This window comes from Mustelus asterias, chromosome 8, assembly GCF_964213995.1.
Source record: "Mustelus asterias chromosome 8, sMusAst1.hap1.1, whole genome shotgun sequence".
Lineage (NCBI taxonomy): Eukaryota > Metazoa > Chordata > Chondrichthyes > Carcharhiniformes > Triakidae > Mustelus > Mustelus asterias.
In genome coordinates, this window is record NC_135808.1 from 31,139,443 (window position 1) to 31,159,811 (window position 20,369).

Consider the following 20,369-nt stretch of genomic DNA (forward strand, 5'->3'; position numbering starts at 1 on the left):
CCTCCCACTGGAAACGTTTCATCCTTATTGACTCTATCAACACCCTTGGTGATGATAAATTCCCCGATGAAATCTCCCTCTTTACAATTTCTGCTCGTGAGAGAAATATTCCATCTAATTAAAGTCGCTCATCCCTATGGCCAGTCCGGTACATTCCCTCTGCATGCACTCCAAGGGCTTGGCGTTTGGGAAATGCCAAGGTTTCATTTTTATTGAACGATCCCATGTGAGTGCGACTGGGTAAAGGGACACCGAGCGGTGGTGGTGAAGCAGCCACTAGAGGGCAGCCACGTCCCATTCATTCCCCTGCCACACAAACCTTTCCCTTGGTCTCGTCTGTCCTCATAGATTCTTAGAAAACTTACAGCGCAGAAAGAAGCTATTGGGCCATCAAGCCTGCACCGACAACAATCCCACCCAGTCCTTAGCCCCACTAATCCCTAATTTACACACTAAGGGACAATTTAACATGGCCAATGCACCTAACCCACACATCTTCGGATTGTGGGAGGAAACCTGAGCACCTGGAGAAAACCCACACCGACACAGGGATAATTCCATACAGGCAGTCACCCGAAGCCGGAACTGAACCCGGGTCCCTGGCGCTGTGAGGCAGCAGTGCTAACCACTGTGCCATTGTACAACCTACCCTTCTTGTCTACATTTAAGATTCAATTACAAAGCAGCAGCTACCTGTTTCCGAATGGTTCACAGTATTCAAGCAGCACCCAGCCAGCATGGCAGAGTTATTGCGGATTTCACCTGCGATAGCAACAAGGAAGTAAAAGGAGAAACAATAAAATCTGGCATCGACTCTGTTTTTCTTTTGCCATAGCAACAAGCCTTGTGAGCAAGAAGCACGGGAGATTGTTACATTAGCTTATGGCTTAAGGGGGCTAATGCGAGCTGAGTGCTGGTTAATAGGCCGAAACCAGAGAAGGGCAAAAGGTGTGACTTTTGGATTCAGTGTATAGCCAATAAAGTGCCACCAGGATCACTGTCTGAGCCTCAGCTATTTACAGAGTAAAGTTCCCTCCACACTGTCTCCATCAAACACTCCCAGGACAGGTCCAGCACAGGGTTAGATACAGAATAAAGCTTCCTCTGATATCCAGCACAGGGTTAGAAACAGAGTAAAGCTCCCTCTGCACTGTTTCCATTAAACACTGTAAGAAGTCTCACAACACCAGGTTAAAGTCCAACAGGTTTATTTGGTAGCAAAAGCCACTAGCTTTCGGAGCACGGCTCCTTCTTCAGGTAAGTGGGAGTTCTGTTCACAAACAGGGCATATAAAGACACAAACTCAATTTACAAAATAATGGTTGGAATGAGAGTCTTTACAGGTAATCAAGTCTTAAAGGTACAGACAATGTGAATGGAGAGAGCATTAAGAAGTCTCACAACACCAGGTTAAAGTCCAACAGGTTTATTTGGTAGCAAATACCATAAGCTTTCGGAGCACAGCTCCTTCGTCAGATGGGGTGGATATCTGTTCTCCAACAGTGCACATACACAGAAATCAAGTTACAGAATACTAATTAGAATGCAAATCTCTACAGCCAGCCAGGTCTACCCACATTATCTGTACCTTTAAGACCTGGCTGGCTGTAGAGATTTGCATTCTAATTAGTATTCTGTAACTTGATTTCTGTGTCTGTGCACTGTTGGAGAACAGATATCCACCCCATCTGACGAAGGAGCTGTGCTCCGAAAGCTTATGGTATTTGCTACCAAATAAACCTGGTGTTGTGAGACTTCTTACTGTGCTTACCCCAGTCCGACGCCGGCATCTCCATATCGAGAGCATTAAGCAAAGGTTAAAGAGATGTGTATTGTCTCCAGACAGGACAGTTAGTGAGATTTTGCAAGCCCAGGCAAGTCGTGGGGGTTACAGACAGTGTGACATGAACCCAAGATCCCAGTTGAGGCTGTCCACATGTGTGCGGAACTTGGCTATCAGTTTCTGCTCTGCGACTCTGCGTTGCCGTGTGTCGTGAAGGCCGCCTTGGAGAATGCTTAGCCGAAGATCAGAGGCCGAATGTCCGTGACCGCTGAAGTGTTCCCCAACAGGAAGAGAACACCCTTGCCTGGTGATTGTCGAGCGGTGTTCATCCATCCATTGTCGTAGCGTCTGCGTGGTCTGCCCAATGTACCATCCCTCGGGACATCCTTTCCTGCAGTGTATCAGGTAGACAACGTTGGCCGAGTTGCAAGAGTATGTACCATGTACCTGGTGGATGGTGTTCTCACGTGAGATGATGGCATCCATGTCGATGATCCAGCACATCTTGCAGAGATTGCTGTGGCAGGGTTGTGTGGTGTCGTGATCACTGTTCCCCTGAAGGCTGGGTAGTTTGCTGCGGACAATGGTCTGTTTGAGGTTGTGCGGTTGTTTGAAGGCAAGAAGTGGGGGTGTGGGGATGGCCTTGGCAAGATGTTCGTCTTCATCAATGACATGTTGAAGGCTCCGGAGAAGATGTCGTAGCTTCTCCGCTCCGGGGAAGTACTGGACGATGAAGGGTAACCTGTCCGCCGTGTCCCGTGTTTGTCTTCTGAGGCGGTCAGTGCGGTTTTTCGCTGTGGTGCGTCGGAACTGCCGATCAATGAGTCGAGCGCCATACCCTGTTCTTATGAGGGCATCCTTCAGCGTCTGCAGGTATCTGTTGTGATCCTCCTCATCTGAGCAGATCCTGTGTATACGGAGGGCTTGTCCGTAGGGGATAGCTTCTTTAACGTGTTTAGGGTGGAAGCTGGAGCAGTGGAGCATCGTGAGGTTATCCGTGGGTTTGCGGTACAGTGAGGTGCTGAGGTGACTGTCCTTAATGGAGATGCGTGTGTCCAAGAATGCAACCGATTCCGGAGAGTAGTCCATGGTGAGTCTGATGGTGGGATAGAACTTGTTGATGTCATCATATCGTTGTTTCAGTGATTGTTCACCATGAGTCCAAAGGAAGAAAATGTCATCGATGTATCTAGTGTATAGCATCGGTTGAAGGTCCTGTGCAGTGAAGAGGTCTTGTTCGAACCTGTGCATGAAGATGTTGGCATATTGAGGTGCGAATTTGGTCCCCATGGCTGTTCCGTGTGTCTTTATGAAGAACTGGTTGTTGAGGGTGAAGACATTGTGGTCCAGGATGAAGCGGATGAGTTGTAAAATTGCATCTGGAGATTGGCAGTTGTCGGCATTGAGTACTGAGGCAGTTGCAGCAATGCCATCGTCATGGGGGATGCTGGTGTAGAGTGCCAAGACATCCATTGTGACGAGGAGCGCTCCTGGTTCAACGGCTCCATGTGTGCTGAGTTTCTGTAGGAAGTCCGTAGTGTCGCGACAAAAGCTGGGGGTTCTTTGTACAATGGGTTTCAGGATGCCCTCGACGTAGCCGGAGAAGTTCTCGCACAGTTCCCATTGCCCGATACAATGGGACGGCTGGGTGTGTTTGCCTTGTGTATCTTGTGTAGGACATTTTCTTCCTTTGGACTCATGGTGAACAATCACTGAAGCAACTATATGATGACATCAACAAGTTCCATCCCACCATCAGACTCACCATGGACTACTCTCCGGAATCGGTTGCATTCTTGGACACACGCATCTCCATCAAGGACAGTCACCTCAGCATTCACTGTACCGCAAGCCCATGGATAACCTCACGATGCTCCACTTCTCCAGCTTCCACCCTAAACACGTTAAAGAAGCCATCCCCTACAGACAAGCCCTCCGTATACACAGGATCTGCTCAGATGAGGAGGATCGCAACAGACAGCTACAGACGCTGAAGGATGCCTTCATAAGAACAGGATATAGCGCTCGACTCATCGATCGACAGTTCCGATGCGCCACAGCGAAAAAATGCACTGACCTCCTCAGAAGACAAACACGGGACACGGCGGACAGAGTACCCTTCGTCGTCCAGTGCTTCCCGGAGCGGAGAAGCTATGACATCTTCTCTGGAGCCTTCAACATATCATTGATGACGGCGAACATCTCGCCAAGGCCATCCCCACATCCCCCTTCTTGCCTTCAAACAACCGCACAACCTCAAACAGACCATTGTCTGCAGCAAACTACCCAGCCTTCAGGAGAACAGTGACCACGACACCACAAAACCCTGCCACAGCAATCTCTGCAAGATGTGCTGGATCATCGACATGGATGCGATCATCTCACGTAAGAACACCATCCACCAGGTACACGGTACATACTGTTGCAACTCGGCCAATGTTGTCTACCCGATACGCTGCAGGAAAGGATATCTCAAGGCATGATACATTGGGGAGACCATGCAGACGCTACAACAATGGATGAATGGACACCGCTCGACAATCACCAGGCAAGAGTGTTCTCTTCCTGTTGGGGAACACTTCAGCGGTCACAGACATTCAGCCTCTGATCTTCAGGTAAGCGTTCTCCAAGGCAGCCGTCAGGACACACGGCAACGCAAAGTCGCTGAGCAGAGACTCCGCACATATGAGGACAGCCTCAACCGGGATCTTGGGTTCATGTCATACTGTCTGTAACCCCCACGACTTGCCTGGGTTTGCAAAATCTCACTCACTGTCCTGTCTGGAGACAATACACATCTCTTTAACCTGTGCTTAATGCTCTCTCCACTCACATTGTCTGTACCTTTAAGACTTTATTACCTGTAAAGACTCGCATTCCAACCATTATTTTGTAAATTGAGTTTGTGTCTTTAAATGCCCTATTTGTGAACAGAACTCCCACTTACCTGACGAAGGAGCAGCGCTCTGAAAGCTTGTGGCTTTTGCTCCCAAATAAACCTGTTGGACGTTAACCTGGTGTTGTGAGACTTCTTACTGTGTTTACCCCAGTCCAACGCTAGCATCTCCACTCCATTAAACACTCTCAGGACACGTACAGCACAGGGTTAAATACAGAATAAAGCTCCCTCTAAACTGTTCCCATCAACCAGTCCCAGGACAGGTACAGCACAGGGTTAGATACAGAGTAAAGCTACCTCTACACTGTCCCCATCAAACACTCCCAGGGCAGATACAGCACGGGGTTAGATGCAGAGTAAAGCTCCCTCTAAACTGTGTCCATCAAACACAGTAAGAGTTTTAACAACACCAGGTTAAAGTCCAACAGGTTTATTTGGTAGCAAATGCCATTAGCTTTCGGAGCACTGCTCCTTCGTCAGATGGAGTGGATATCTGCTCTCAAACAGGGCATACAGAGACACAAAATCAAGTTACAGAATACTGATTAGAATGCAATTCTCGACAGCCAACCAGGTCTTAAAGATACAGACAATGTGAGTGGAGGGAGCATTAAGCACAGGTTAAAGAGACGTGTATTGTCTCCAGACAGGACAGCCAGTGAGATTCTGCAAGACTCCATCAAACACTCCCAGGACAGTTACAGCAGGGGATTACATACAGAGTAAAGTTCCCTCTACACTGTCCCCATTAAACACTCCCAGGACAGATAGAGAACAGGGTTAGATACAGAATAAAGCTTCCTCCACACTGTCCCACCAAACACTCCCAGGGAAGATACAGCGCAGAGTTAGATACAGAGTAAAGCTCTCTCTATACTGAACCAATCAAACACTCCCAGGACTGGTACAGCACAGGGTTAGATACAAAGTAAGATCCCTCTACACTGTCCCCATCAAACACTCCCAGGGCAGGTACAGCATGGGATTAGATACAGAGTAAAACTCCCTCCATACTTTCCCCATCAAACATTCCCAGGATAGGTACAGGGTGAATATAGACACATTAATGCTGACTCCACACTGTTTCTGCAAATATTTGAAGAAGGTGCACAGAATATGTTTCAGAGGGTGCTGTCATGATCCCCAGTCAAATGTTGGGAATTTCAGGAGAATGTGGGAAGAGAATGAAAGAAAATAGATTATTCGTGGGCACTGGCTACTGGAAATGGAGTAAGAAGTCTAACAACACCAGGTTAAAGTCCAACAGGTTTATTTGGTAGCACATGCCACTCGCTTTCGGAGCGCTGCCTCTGAAAGCTAGTGGCATTTGCTACCAAATAAACCTGTTGGACTTTAACCTGGTGTTGTTAGACTTCTTACTGTGTTTACGCCAGTCCAACGCCGGCATCTCCACATCATGACTACTGGAAATGGAAACAGTCGGTGATCAGTGAGGAACCTGTCAGCCTCCGCAGCTTGTATTTTTTAAGATTTATTTTACATTTGCAAATAGTATTTCAGAGGCAGATGCACAATCTTTGTTCCATAAATCTGTCACTGTCTGCTGATCGCTGCGAGTCTCTGCCATCCTATATTGGTTGCTGCTTGACTCACTCAGCTCTGCCATTCTCGGCTGGTCTCGGACAGTGGTTGTTGGTCTCTGTTGCTCATTGTGCTCCATGCCTGTAGCTGGTGGTCTCCATTGCCTGCTTCTCTCAGTCTCTGCACATCACCACCAGCCAAACCAGTTTCTACTGGGTCTCTATTAACCTCCAATGATCTCCGTCAGGCTCTGTCAGTGCCTGTAGGTCTCTATCATTCCTCTGCTAGGCTCTGCCAGTCTCTTCCTGTCTCTGCCGGTTGCTGCCACTTTCTGCCATTATATGCTGGTTGATGCCAGTATTCCTGCTCGGTTTCTTCCTCCGGAAACCAATGCCAATGACGATGCCAAGAAGAGTGAGTGAGATGGCTGTTGCTCCAATCATAATCCTGACCTTCACATCTTCTTGTGTCACTCTCTCTGCTGGCACATAGAGATTGATTAATATTATATCGATAAACCTCCTAATAATTCTGTGCTTCATTGACCTGCAAACTAGTGGAGCAGGCACGGCTTCAGATGGGAAGTCCACCCATGCCCAAGTAAGGCCCAAAAGTGGCCACTTAAGGACCTTTTCCCTCCAATCCTCAACTTTCTGGCTGGTGGCTACCGGATGTCTCAGAAAAAGTTAAGAACTTTGTGACTTGAGGGGGAGGGGTGAGGATTTTGGGGGGGATGAGGGCTGCATCTCCCTCAGAAGTCACCTTCTGAGTGGGGAGGGGAAACATCCGCCCCTCAAGGAGCAGACCTCTGGTTCTCCACACTCCACTGGCCATCCCACAATAGAATTAACCTGGTGTTGTTAAACTTCTTACTGTGTTGATCCCACAATAGCCCAGTCACCACCCGCGTCCTCATAAACCACCAGGGAATACCCATCCCGAGACCCCTGCCACATAACTTACACTGGCTCCCTGCACTTAACCCCAGGCCTGACCTGCAGTACCTCTTCCGACCACCGCAGCGCTATGCCTGGATGGGCTGGAGGGCTGTTGGCAAATCTGATTGGCCGTCCGCTCTCCAAAGACACGTCTTATTTCCAAATGAGGATGGAAGTACGGCCTGCTGCCATCAATACTAATTACAGCGTTAAAATGGCAGCGGGACTGTCGCACGGTGGGGTTCAAGCCTCTGTCAGCCAAATCTTCAGGACACAGACTTTTTATTTATTTGTGTCACAAGTAGGCTTACATTAACACGGCAATTAAGTCACTGTGGAAATCCCCGAGTCGCCACATTCCAGCGCCTGTTCGGGTACACTGAGGGAGAATTTAGCATGGCCAATGCACCTAACCAGCTTTTGGACTGTGGGAGGAAACCAGAGCACCCAGAGGAAACCCACGCAGACACAGGGAGAATGTGCAAACTCCACACAGACAGTGACCCAGTGCTAACCACTGTGCCACTTGATCGCTCACTCAATGAAATACTCTTTTCTGTTGCATTCTTTTGAATTTTTCCCCAAACCCCTCTCCCACCCCAGCTTTACAAACCAGTTGCAACTCCTGCTGTGGGAAAAGTGAAACATCTTGGCCTAGTCGACATTGTAGCAGTAAAGGAAATTGTAAGAATGAGGAGTAGGAGTAAATCCTATGGTCTCACAGAGCTGATCTGTCTGTCGTTCAGTAAGGTCATTGCTGAACTTATCCACCAATCCCTCGGCAAAACGGGATTAGTATTGACACAGTGGTTCGCACTGCTGCTTCACAGCACCGGGGCCCAGGTTCGAGGGGCCAAAAAGTTCCGCCCAGCCTTGGGTCACTGTCTGTGTGGAGTTTGCACATTCTCCCCGTGTCTGCGTGGGTTTCCTCCCACATTCCAAAGACATGGAGGTTAGGTGGATTGGCCATGCTAAATGTATGGGGATAGGGAGGATGTGGGACAAAGCTGGGTAAATGGAGTTGGGTCACCGATTGGTGACTGAACAATGAAACAGGTTCGAGGGGTGTATTCCTATTTCTGTATTCCTCAGTCTAATGGAATGCCCAATCCTTTTGATTACCAACATTTAATAGATCCTCACCTTTAAAAAAATAAGCGTAGAATGGCTGACCATGAGAGGTGAAACCATCTGAACCTCACTGGGGCTTCCTGCTTTGAATAATCTGGCTGAGGGAGCACACACAGGGCTGGCTCTGCTGCCCTGTCACTTGTAACTTACGATGTGGAGATGCCGGCGTTGGACTGGGGTAAACACAGTAAGAAGTTTAACAACACCAGGTTAAAGTCCAACAGGTTTATTTGGTAGCAAAAGCCACTAGCTTTCAGAGCCTTAAGCCCCTTCTTCAGGTGAGTGGGAATTCTGTTCACAAACAGGGCAGATAAAGACACGAACTCAATTTACAGAATAATGGTTGGAATGCGAATACTTACAGCTAATCAAGTCTTTAAGGTACAAACAATGTGAGTGGAGAGAGCATTAAGACAGGTTAAAGAGATGTGTATTGTCTCCAGACAGGACAGCCAGTGAGACTCTGCAGGTCCAGGCAAGCTGTGGGGATTACAGATAGTGTGACATGAATCCAATATCCCGGTTGAGGCCGTCCTCATGTGTGTGGAACTTGGCTATCAGTTTCTGCTCAGCGACTCTGCGCCGTCGTGTGTCGCGAAGGCCGCCTTGGAGAACGCTTACCCGAATATCAGAGGCCGAATGCCCGTGACCACTGAAGTGCTCCCCAACAGGAAGAGAACAGTCTTGCCTGGTGATTGTCGAGCGGTGTTCATTCATCTGTTGTCGCAGCGTCTGTATGGTTTCCCCAATGTCCCATGCCTCAGGACATCCTTTCCTGCAGCATATCAGGTAGACAACATTGGCCGAGATGCAAGAGTAGGTACCGTGTACTTGGTGGTACACGGTACACGGTACATACTCTTGCAACTCGGCCAACGTTGTCTACCTGATATGCTGCAGGAAAGGATGTCCTGAGGCATGGGACATTGGGGAAACCATGCAAACGCTGTGACAACAGATGAATGAACACCGCTCGACAATCACAAGGCAAGACTGTTCTCTTCCTGTTGGGGAGCACTCCAGCGGTCACGGGCATTCGGCCTCTGATATTCGGGTAAGCGTTCTCCAAGGCGGCCTTCACGACACACGACGGCGCAGAGTCGCCGAGCAGAAACTGATAGCCAAGTTCCGCACACATGAGGATGGCCTCAACCGGGATATTGGGTTCATGTCACACTATCTGTAATCCCCACAGCTTGCCTGGACCTGCAGAGTCCCACTGGCTGTCCTGTCTGGAGACAATACACATCTCTTTAACCTGTCTTAATGCTCTCTCCACTCACATTGTTTGTACCTTAAAGACTTGATTAGCTGTAAGTATTCGCATTCCAACCATTATTCTGTAAATTGAGTCTGTGTCTTTATCTGCCCTGTTTGTGAACAGAATTCCCACTCACCTGAAGAAGGGGCTTAAGGCTCCGAAAGCTTGTGGCTTTTGCTACCAAATAGACCTGTTGGACTTTAACCTGGTGTTGTTAAACTTCTTACTTGTAACTTACCCCAGCGTACATCGAGGCCCTGTAAGAGGCTGGCATGCTCGATGCGACAGGAATATATCTCCCCACCATCTTCACTGAGCTCCATCGTTTTCATCACCCGATACGTCTCGTCCTGGTTGGGGAGCGTGCCACTGGATTCAACACTGAGGACCTCCTCACCATTCTTCAACCACGTCACGTCGATAGGCCATGGGTAAAAGGCCGTCACAAGGCAGGAGAGTCTCAGCACTCGCTCGCCCTCGCTCCGGTTCGTAATATACACCTCAGGGGTGGCTGAGAAAGTGAAACAAAGACCAAAAATCACTGACCATGGAGTTTCGACAAAAGGTCATCAACCTCATAGAATCCCTACAGTACAGAAGGAGGGTATTTGGCTCTTCGAGCCTGCACCAACAACAATCCCATCCTATCCCCATAACCCCACATATTTACCCTTCTAATCCCCCCGAAACGAGGGTCAATTTAGCTTGGCCAATCAACCAAACCCGCACATCTTTGGGAGGAAACCGGAGCACCTGGAGGAAACCCACGCAGACACGGGGAGAATGTGCAGACTCCACACAGACAGTGAAGCAAGCTGGGAATCGAACCTGGGTCCCTGGTGCTGTGAGACAGCAGTGCTAACCACTGTGCCACCGTGCCATCAACCTGAACCACTAACTCTGGCTCTTTTCTCTCCTTACAGATGCTGCCAGACCTGCTAAGATTTTCCAGCATTTTCTCTTTTGGTTTCAGATTCCAGATTCCACAGTAAAATTTGTTCTTAGCCAGTGTTTACTGTCGGCAGAACTTTTCAGCCATTCCCGCTGGCTGGTTTTCCAGTCCCAACAAAGAACAAAGAACAATACAGCACAGGAACAGGCCCTTTGGCCCTCCAAGCCCGCACCGCTCCCTGGTCCCAACTAGACCATTCTTTTGAATGCCTCCATTCCCACTCCGTTCATGTGGCTATCTAGATAAGTCTTAAACATTCCCAGTGTGCCCGACTCCACCACCTTTCCCGGCAGCGCATTCCAGGCCCCCACCACCCTCTGTGTAAAATACATCCTTCTGATATCCGTGTTCAACCTCCCCCCCCTCACCTTGAACCTATGACCCCTCGTGAACGTCACCACCGACCTGGGAAAAAGCTTCCCACCGTTCACCCTATCTATGCCTTTCATAATTTTATACACCTCTATTAGGTCACCCCTCATCCTCCGTCTTTCCAGTGAGAACAACCCCAGTTTACCCAATCTCTAAACTGGGGTTGTTCTCACTGGAAAGACGGAGGATGAGGGGTTGAAGCCTTTTGAATAGCCCTACCTACTGCCACCTCCCACAAACCACATCCCGTCTCCTGCCGCAACCAGACCATAAAATTCCACCCTCTCTTTTTCTCTCTCTCTCTGCAGATGCTGCTGAGAATTTCCTGCCTGCACCTTTTCTTTCAGATTTCCAGCATGACAGATGTTTGTTTTTGCATTAATTGTTTGTTAAATTCGTCCATGGGATGTCACTGGCTGCCCTCCATTTCAGAGGGCAATTAAGAGTCAACTACATTGCTGTGGGTCTGGAGTCACATGCAGGTCAGACAGGATAAGGATGGCAGATTTCATAGAATCCCCACAGTACAGAAGGAGGCTATTAGGCCCATTGAGTCTGTACCGACCACAATCCCACCCAGGCCCTATTCCCACAACACCACGCATTTACCCTACTAATCCCCTGACACTAGGCTCAATTTAGCATGGCCAATCCACCTAACCCTCCATCTTTGGACTGCGAGAGGAAACCAGAGCAACCGGAGGAAACCCACACAGACACGTGGAGAATGTGCAGACTCCACACAGACAGTGACCCGAGGATGGAATTGAACCTGGGACCCTAGTGCTGTGAGGCAGCAGTGCTAACCACTGTGCCACCCTTCCCATGAGTGAACTAGATGGGATTTTACAACTATCAACACTGGTTTCATGGTCATCATGCGACTTTTAATTCCAAAATAAAATTTTTGGGATGTTTTAATTTCAGATTTTTATTGAATTCAAATGTTCCCATCTGCACTGGCAGAATTTGAACCTAGGTCTCCGAGAACTGCCCTGGGTTACTATGTCAATTAAAACACCTCCCCTTGACAAACCCTCTTATCATTCCTTCATTATTTAGTGTCCATTAACATTCTCAGTTGAAGGCAGGTGACTGATGCTCCTATCGAATCACAGAATGCCTACAGTGCAGAAGGATGCCATTCAGCCCATCAAGCCTGCACCGACAACGCAGACCCTATCCCCGTAACTCCAAATTACTCCACATATTTACCTTGCTCATACCCCTGACACTGAGAGAGAATTTAGCATGGCCAATCAACCCAATCTGCACATCTTTGGACTGTGGGAAGAAAACAGAGCACCCAGGGGAAACCCAAACAGACACGGGAAGAATGTGCAAACTCCACACAGACAGTCACTGAGGGATCCTCTGTATGCGTAGCCCTGTTTACTTCAGTCTATGCAAAGACTTCATTTTAAGATATCTTTGCCTCGACAGAATTACATTTAAATGCTGGACTGTAGGGACTCTGCTCAGCTGAACATGAAGGCATGATGGCTTAGCTAAAAACTGACTGCATTCCTGAAAAGTAAACAATGCAGGCAAACAACAGTTCCCCATAACAGCAGCTATCAGGATTATTTTCGAGATGGAGACAGCATGCGAAAAACACTTCTTGTAACAAGATAGAGTTGAAATATATTTTGGTTTCAGAGAGTTTGTGTTCAAGTTCAGTTCAATTCAGTTCTTAGATTAGAGGGACTGGTTTAGAAGCAGTCTCCAAGTTTGCTTTTCTTTGCTTTTGTCATGTTAATTTTTTTAAGTTCTTTCCAATAAAAGAATATCATTTTAAAACTCATACCAGTGCTGTCCTCTCGTCTCTTCACACAAATGAATGGACCCAACAGTCACCCAAGACCAGAATTGAACCCGGGTCCCTGGCACTGTGAGGCAGCAGTGCTAACCACTAAATGCTAACAACTAAATAAGTAAATTCAGTCCAATTCTTTCATCCCCTCACCTCACAACCTACGAACAAGTAATGCTGTAACTGACGGCAGTGGCAGCGTCAACTTACTGCTACCCTGCCCAAGAACAGTTGGCCCCCAGAGAGGGACCTGGTATAAAACTTAGGGTGGAATTTTTCAGCCTCATCATTGCAGAAACAGGATCTGCAAATGAGGCGAACCGTTCAAAGGAAAATCCTGCTGGCGAGCAGGGCTGTAAAATTCCTGTCTGTGCCACATGGGAACCCCGGGGAGCGCTCCGTCTAGTCACCATACCTCTCCTCTGCAGAACCCCTCGCCCATACTCGAGATATATCAGTAGCCATTTCACGCAGTCCTTTTCCAACAGAGCCTTGAAGTACTTGTTCATGAAGGTGTTGGCATTCCATCTGCTCGCTAACATCTGGAACTCTGGATTGAGTGCTCTCCAGCTCGTTCTGTCCTTATTAAAAACAAACGCATCTTCCCCATCATATCCCACCTTTATAAATCCATTCGTGGTGTTATCACTGTATATTTCACAGCCACACATTCCCTGGACAAAGAAAATACCTGGAAATTCACAATGTGCAAAATATTTGGTCAGATTGGCAAAAATTTGTGTTTATACAGTGATTTTAACATCATAAAACACTCCAAGAACTCCTCACAGGTGCACTATCGAGCTAGATTTAACCTGGAACCACATGGGAAGATTGGGCATCATGGTGGCACAGTGGTTAGCACAACACCAGGGACCCGGGTCTGTGAATACCTCCGCCAGCTGATCTGCAGGATCTGAGTGCATGTCTGGGTACTCCATCTGGAGGACCACGATCTGGGGTGAAAGTGGCCCTCTGTCCTACCCGAAACGGGTTGCGTCTTCGGAGCCAAGAGCTGTCAATGAGCACCTGTCGCAGACTGGCACCTTCTACGGACTACGTTCCGAGAGACACACTAACATTTTGAGCGACCCCTGCAAATGCTCAATCGGGAAAGACCACTGCCAAAGACTCCCCCACTATTGTAAAATGAGGAGCTAAAAACTCCAGGATTCCTGGATGTGTCCTTGATTTCCCATTGGTGGGAATTACTTCCATCAAAGTTGGACCATATGTTTGACATGATAATCTACATTGTATGAATATAACTTGTAATTGTAAATGCAGCGATGCACCTCAGAGGACCACAGTATTGAAAGAAACAGAGCTAGTTAAGCACTTTACAGAATCATGAAATCATATAACCCCCACAGTGGGGAAGAGGCCATTCAGCCCATCAAGGCTGCAACAGGTCTGCACCAACTCTCTGACAGAGTATTATACCCAGACTCTCTCCATTGCCCTATCCCTGCAACCCCACACATTTATCATCTATCTAACCGACACATTGGATAATTTAGCATTGCCAATTCATCTAACTTGCACATCTCTGGATACTGAGGGACAATTTTCATTCCACCAAACCTGCACATCTTTGGAATGTTTTACATAACGTCAAATTTGAAATGTTATCAGTGAGGTGCACAAAATAATGGAGGGATAAAGTTAGTGTGGTTAGCAAGAAACGTTTCCCCTTAGCAGAAGGGGTCAATAACCAAGCGACATTGGTTTAAGGTCAGGGGCAAGAGATTTAGAGAGGATTTGAGGAAAAACCTTTTTCACCCAGAGGATGCTGAGAATCTGGAACTCACTGTCAGAAAGGGTGTAGAGGCAGGATGCCTCAACATTTAAGAACTATTTAGATGAGCACTTGAACTGCTACAGTATACAAGGCCATGGACTAAGTGCTGGAAAATGGGATTAGAATGGATAGGTACTTGAATCCTTTCCTCTGGACACACTGTCACCGCACTGTCTCTGTGAGGACACTTACCTGCAGCTCCACCGCGCTGTCGGTAAAATATCTCAGCGTTCCCTCTGACCAGGCCGTGGAATCCCGCCATCGTGATCATCATGTCCGTCCAGTGATCTCTCTGGAAGGAGTCAGACATCCACTGCTGTCTGGGCACGATGCGCTCCAGGGTGCTGTCAAAATAGACTATCTGATAGTCATCCAGCATCGCCACCAAGCTGTACTCGGGAAGCTCGGCCTGGCCAAGGTTCAGTAAGTAGTAAAATGCCAGGATGTGAAAATCTGCGGGGTCACAAGCAGGGACCAGTCTCAAAAACAATTGTGAAATAACTGGTGGTAAGAATGTCCACGGTAAATGCTACACCAGAGCATAAGAAATAGGAGCAGGAGTAGCCCACACCGGCCCTCGGATCTGCTCCACCATTCAATAAGATCAGGGCTCAGCTGCTACCGTGAGAGGCAACCTTCTTGAGACATACAGGGCAGGGATTTATAGTCTTGCTCGACTCGAGACTGGACAATCCTGCCCGCGGTCTACCAACCTTCCTATTGTCCACCCCCGGCTCGCTCCGATTCCCATGGTGGGCAGGACAGTGGAATTCCAATGACAGGATTCTCAGGGGGTTTGACAGAGTCGATGCTGAGAGGTTGTTCCTTGTGGTGAGAGATTCTAGGACCAGACGGCATAATCTCAGAGTAAGGGTCACCCATTTAAAACAGATGAGGAGGAATTTCTACCCTCAAGGGGTAGTGAATAAGTGGAATTCTTTACCACAGAGGGCTGTAGAGGTTGGATCATTAAGAATGTCCAAGGCTGAGATGGATAGATTTTTAATAGTAAAAGAATCTAGGGTTATCAGGATAAGGCGGGAAAGTGGAGTTGAGGATTATCACATCAGATCAGTCATAGAAACCCTACAGTGCAGAAAGAGGCCATCTGGCCCATCGAGTCTGCACCGACCACAATCGCACCCAGGCCCTACCCCCATATCCCAACACATTTACCCACTAATCCCTCTAACCTACACATCTCAGGACACTAAGGGGCAATTTTAGCATGGCCAATCAACCTAACCCGCACATCTTTGGACTGTGGGAGGAAACCGGAGCACCTGGAGGAAACCCACGCAGACACGAGGAGAATGTGCAAACTCCACACAGACAGTGACCCAAGCCGGGAATTGAACCCAGGTCCCTGGAGCTGTGAAGCAACAGTGCTAACCACTGTGCTATCGTGCCGCCCTCATTGCAGGTCATGATCTCATTGCAGAGCAGACTCGATGGACCAAATGGCCTACTTCTGCTCTGACATATTATGGTGTCCAGTCCACTTCCCTGCCTCGATTCGCTTCCTAACCTGGAATCTGCCCCAGTCACTGTTGAGTGTTTGCATCGTTGAGCATCCAGAGCTCCCTGGGATGGAGAATTCCAAGGATCCCAGTCAGAAACTGTGTCCAAATTTAGATCCTGTCAATTCAGGAGCATCGAGGGCCAACTGAAATTCTTTCCTCTGGGACAGAGAGGGCCTAACAGATCCAATAAAGAAGCCAAATCCATCAGGGGTGGGGTGGTGTTCAGCAACAGAATGAGAAGAGTCACAGGGATTTGAAACATTCCCTCTGCTTCTATCTCCACATAGGCTGCTTGACTTGCTAAATCTATGATGTGGAGATGCCGGTGTTGGACTAAACACAGTAAGAAGTCTCACAACACCAGGTTAAAGTCCAACAGGTTTATTTGGTAGCAAAACCCACTTGCTTTCAGAGCGCTGTCCCTTCGTCAGGTGAGTGGGAGTTCTGTTCACAAACAGGGCATATAAAGACACAAACTCAATTTACAAAATAATGGTTGGAATGCGAGTCTTTACAGGTAATCAAGTCTTAAAGGTATAGACAATGTGAGTGGAAAGAGCGTTAAGCACAGGGTAAAGAGATGTGTCTTGTCTCCAGACAGGACGGTTAGTGAGATTTTGCAAGTCCAGGCAAGTTGTGGGGGTTACAGATAGTGTGACATGAACCCAAGATCCCGGTTTAGGCCGTCCTCATGTGTGTGGAACTTGGCTATCAGTCTCTGCTCAGTGACTCTGCGCTGTCGTGTGTCGTGAAGGCCGCCTTGGAGAACGCCTACCGGAAGATCAGAGGCCGAATGCCCGTGACCGCTGAAGTGTTCCCCAACAGGAAGAGAACACTCTTGCCTGGTGATTGTCGAGCGGTGTCCATTCATCCGTTGTCGCAGCGTCTGCATGGTCTCCCCAATGTACCATGCCTCGGGACATCCTTTCCTGCAGTGTATCAGGTAGACAACGTTGGCCGAGTTGCAAGAGTATGTACCGTGTACCTGGTGGATGGTGTTCTCACGTGAGATGATGGCATCCGTTTCGATGATCCGGCATGTCTTGCAGAGGTTGCTGCGGTGTCGTGGTCACTGTTCTCCTGAAGGCTGGGTTGTTTGCTGCGGACAATGGTCTGTTTGAGGTTGTGCGGTTGTTCGAAGGCAAGAAGTGGGGGTGTGGGGATAGCCTTGGCGAGATGTTCGTCTTCATCAATGACATGTTGCAGGCTCCGGAGAAGATGTCGTAGCTTCTCCGCTCCGGGGAAGTACTGGACGATGAAGGGTACACTGTCCACCGTATCCTGTGTTCGTCTTCTGAGGAAGTCGGTGCGGTTTTTCGCTGTGGCGCGTCGGAACTGTCGATCGAGGAGTCGAGCGCTATATCCTGGTCTTATGAGGGAATCTTTCAGCGTCTGGAGGTATCTGTTGTGATCCTCCTCATCCGAGCAGATCCTGTGTATTCGGAGGGCTTGTCCGTAGGGGATGGCTTCTTTAACGTGTTTAGGGTGGAAGCTGGAGAAGTGGAGCGTCGTGAGGCTATCCGTGGACTTGCGGTACAGTGAGGTGCTGAGGTGACCGTCCTAAATGGAGATGCGTGTGTCCAAGAATGCAACCGATTCCGGAGAGTAGTCCATGGTGAGTCTGATAGTGGGATGGAACTTGTTGATGTCATCATATCGTTGTTTCAGTGATTGCTCAACATGAGTCCAAAGGAAGAAAATGTCATCGATGTATCTAATGTATAGCATCGGTTGAAGGTCCTGTGCGGTAAAGAGGTCTTGTTCGAACCTGTGCATGAAGATGTTGGCATATTGAGGTGCGAATTTGGTCCCCATGGCTGTTCCGTGTGTCTGGATGAAGAACTGGTTGTTGAAGGTGAAGGTATCGTGGTCCAGGATGAAGCGGATGAGTTGTAAAATTGCATCTGGAAACTGGCAGTTGTCGGCATTGAGTACTGAGGCAGTTGCAGCAATGCCATCGTCATGGGGGATGCTGGTGTAGAGTGCCAAGAAATCCTTTGTGACGAGGAGTGCTCCGGTTCAACTGCTCCACGTGTGCTGCTTTTCTGTAGGAAGACTGTAGTGTCGCGACAAAAGCTGGGGGCTCTTTGTACAATGGGATTCAGGATGCCGGAGATGTTCTCGCATAGGGTCCCATTTCCTGATACGATGGGACGGCCGGGTGTGTTTGTCTTGTGTACCTTTGGGAGGCAGTAGAGATCTCCAACGCGGGATCAACCGGGATCCTGGGTTCATGTCACACTATCTGTAACCCCCACGACTTGCCTGGACTTGCAAAATCTCACTAAAAGTCCTGTCTGGAGACAATGCACACCTCTTTAACCTGTGCCTAACGCTCTCTCCACTTATATTGTCTGTACCTTTATGACTTGATTACCTGTCAAGACTCGCATTCCAATCATTATTTTGTAAATTGAGTTTGTGTCTTTATATGCCCTGTTTGTGAATAGAACTCCCACTTACCTGACGAAGGGGCAGCGCTCCGAAAGCTAGTGGCTTTTGCTACCAAATAAGCTTGCTCAATTTAGCCAACGTTTTCTGTTTTCATTTCAAGTTTTCTAGCATTTACAGTATTTTGCATCTATATTAATAAGAACCAATGCTTCTTGTTGTTTGTTGAGTTGGGAACCAGACAGGCAGAGATGGTGGCGCAGTGGTATTTTCATTGGTCTACTAATCCGGAGACCCAGGGTAAGGCTCCAGGGACCCAGTCTGAATTCGACGTATGGCAGATGGTGAAATATGAATTCACTAAAAATCTAGAATTAAAAAGTCTCCTAATAATGATCAAGAAACCATTGTCGTAAAATACCATCTGGTTCACTAATGTCCCTTTTGGGGAGGGAAATCTGTCATCGTCACCCTGTTGGTCTACATGTGAATCTACATCCGCAGCAGTGTGGTTGACTCTGAAATGGCTTAGCAAGCCACAGAATTCAAGGGCAATCAGGGATGGGCAGTAAATGCTGACCTAACCAGTTACATCCATGTCCCATGAAAGATTATTTTAACAACAAAGAACAAAGAACAAAGAACAGTACAGCACAGGAAACAGGCCCTTCGGCCCTCCAAGCCTGTGCCACTCCTTGGTCCAACTAGACCAATCGTTTGTATCCCTCCATTCCCAGGCTGCTCATGTGGCTATCCAGGTAAGTCTTAAACAATGTCAGCGTGCCTGCCTCCACCACCCTACTTGGCAGCGCATTCCAGGCCCCCACCACCCTCTGTATAAAAAACGTCCCTCTGATGTCTGAGTTATACTTCGCCCCTCTCAGCTTGAGCCCACGACCCCTCGTGATCGTCACCTCCGACCTGGGAAAAAAGCTTCCCACTGTTCACCCTATCTATACCCTTCATAATCTTGTATACCTCTATTAGATCTCCCCTCATTCTCCGTCTTTCCAAGGAGAACAACCCCAGTCTACCCAATCTCTCCTCATAGCTAAGACCCTCCATACCAGGCAACATCCTGGTAAACCTTCTCTGCACTCTCTCCAATGCCTCCACGTCCTTCTGGTAGTGCGGCGACCAGAACTGGACGCAATACTCCAAATGTGGCCTAACCAGCGTTCTATACAGCTGCATCATCAGACTCCAGCTTTTATACTCTATACCCCGTCCTATAAAGGCAAGCATACCATATGCCTTCTTCACCACCTTCTCCACGTGTGTTGCCACCTTCAAGGATTTGTGGACTTGCACACCTAGGTTCCTCTGTGTTTCTATACTCCTGATGACTCTGCCATTTATTGTATAACTCCTCCCTACATTATTTCTTCCAAAATGCATCACTTCGCATTTATCCGGATTAAACTCCATCTGCCACAATCAAGGAAACAATTTTGGGTCATTTGGGATATGGAAGTTGGGGTTTTCAGACTCCTCGTGGAAGCTAGTGTCCGGTGGGGTACCAGAAGGATCTGTGCTGGCTCCCCTATTGTTCGTCATTTATACAAGCAACATAGATGGGTATGGATGGGGTAGGGTGAGTAAGTTTGCGGATTACACAAAGATTGGCCAGGTGGTTAACAGTGAGGCTGGGTTTCTTGAGTTACAAGAAGATATAGACAGGATGGTCTGATGGGCAGAAAGTGGCAGATGGAATTTAACCCTGAAAAGTGTGGCGGAATACCCTTTGGAAGGAGTAATTTAACAAGGAAGTATTCAATCACACGAGGACATTCTGTGGAACAAAAGGACCTTGGTGTGTTTGTCCATAGATCTCTGAAGGCGGAAGGGCATGTCCATAGGGCAGTGAAAAGGGCATATGGGACACTTGCCTTTAATACAAAAGCAGAAAAGTCATGTTGGAGCTGTATGGAACTTTGGTGGGGTCACAGCTGGAATACTGTGT

The 20,369-nt window shown here is 48.1% G+C and overlaps 1 protein-coding gene across 1 annotated transcript in view; it reads right to left on the reverse strand.

Annotated features, from left to right (window-relative positions):
• Nucleotides 1–6,508: 6,508 nt before the first annotated feature.
• Nucleotides 6,509–20,369, reverse strand: part of LOC144497700 (major histocompatibility complex class I-related protein 1-like) — a 34,559-nt gene continuing 20,698 nt past the window's right edge. The window contains exons 2-5 of the mRNA XM_078219143.1: nt 14,685–14,945; nt 13,107–13,382; nt 9,775–10,065; nt 6,509–6,705 (exon numbers count right to left, since the gene is read on the reverse strand). Coding sequence (XP_078075269.1) covers nt 6,509–6,705; nt 9,775–10,065; nt 13,107–13,382; nt 14,685–14,945 — 1,025 coding nt within the window. The remainder of the gene's footprint in view (nt 6,706–9,774; nt 10,066–13,106; nt 13,383–14,684; nt 14,946–20,369) is intronic.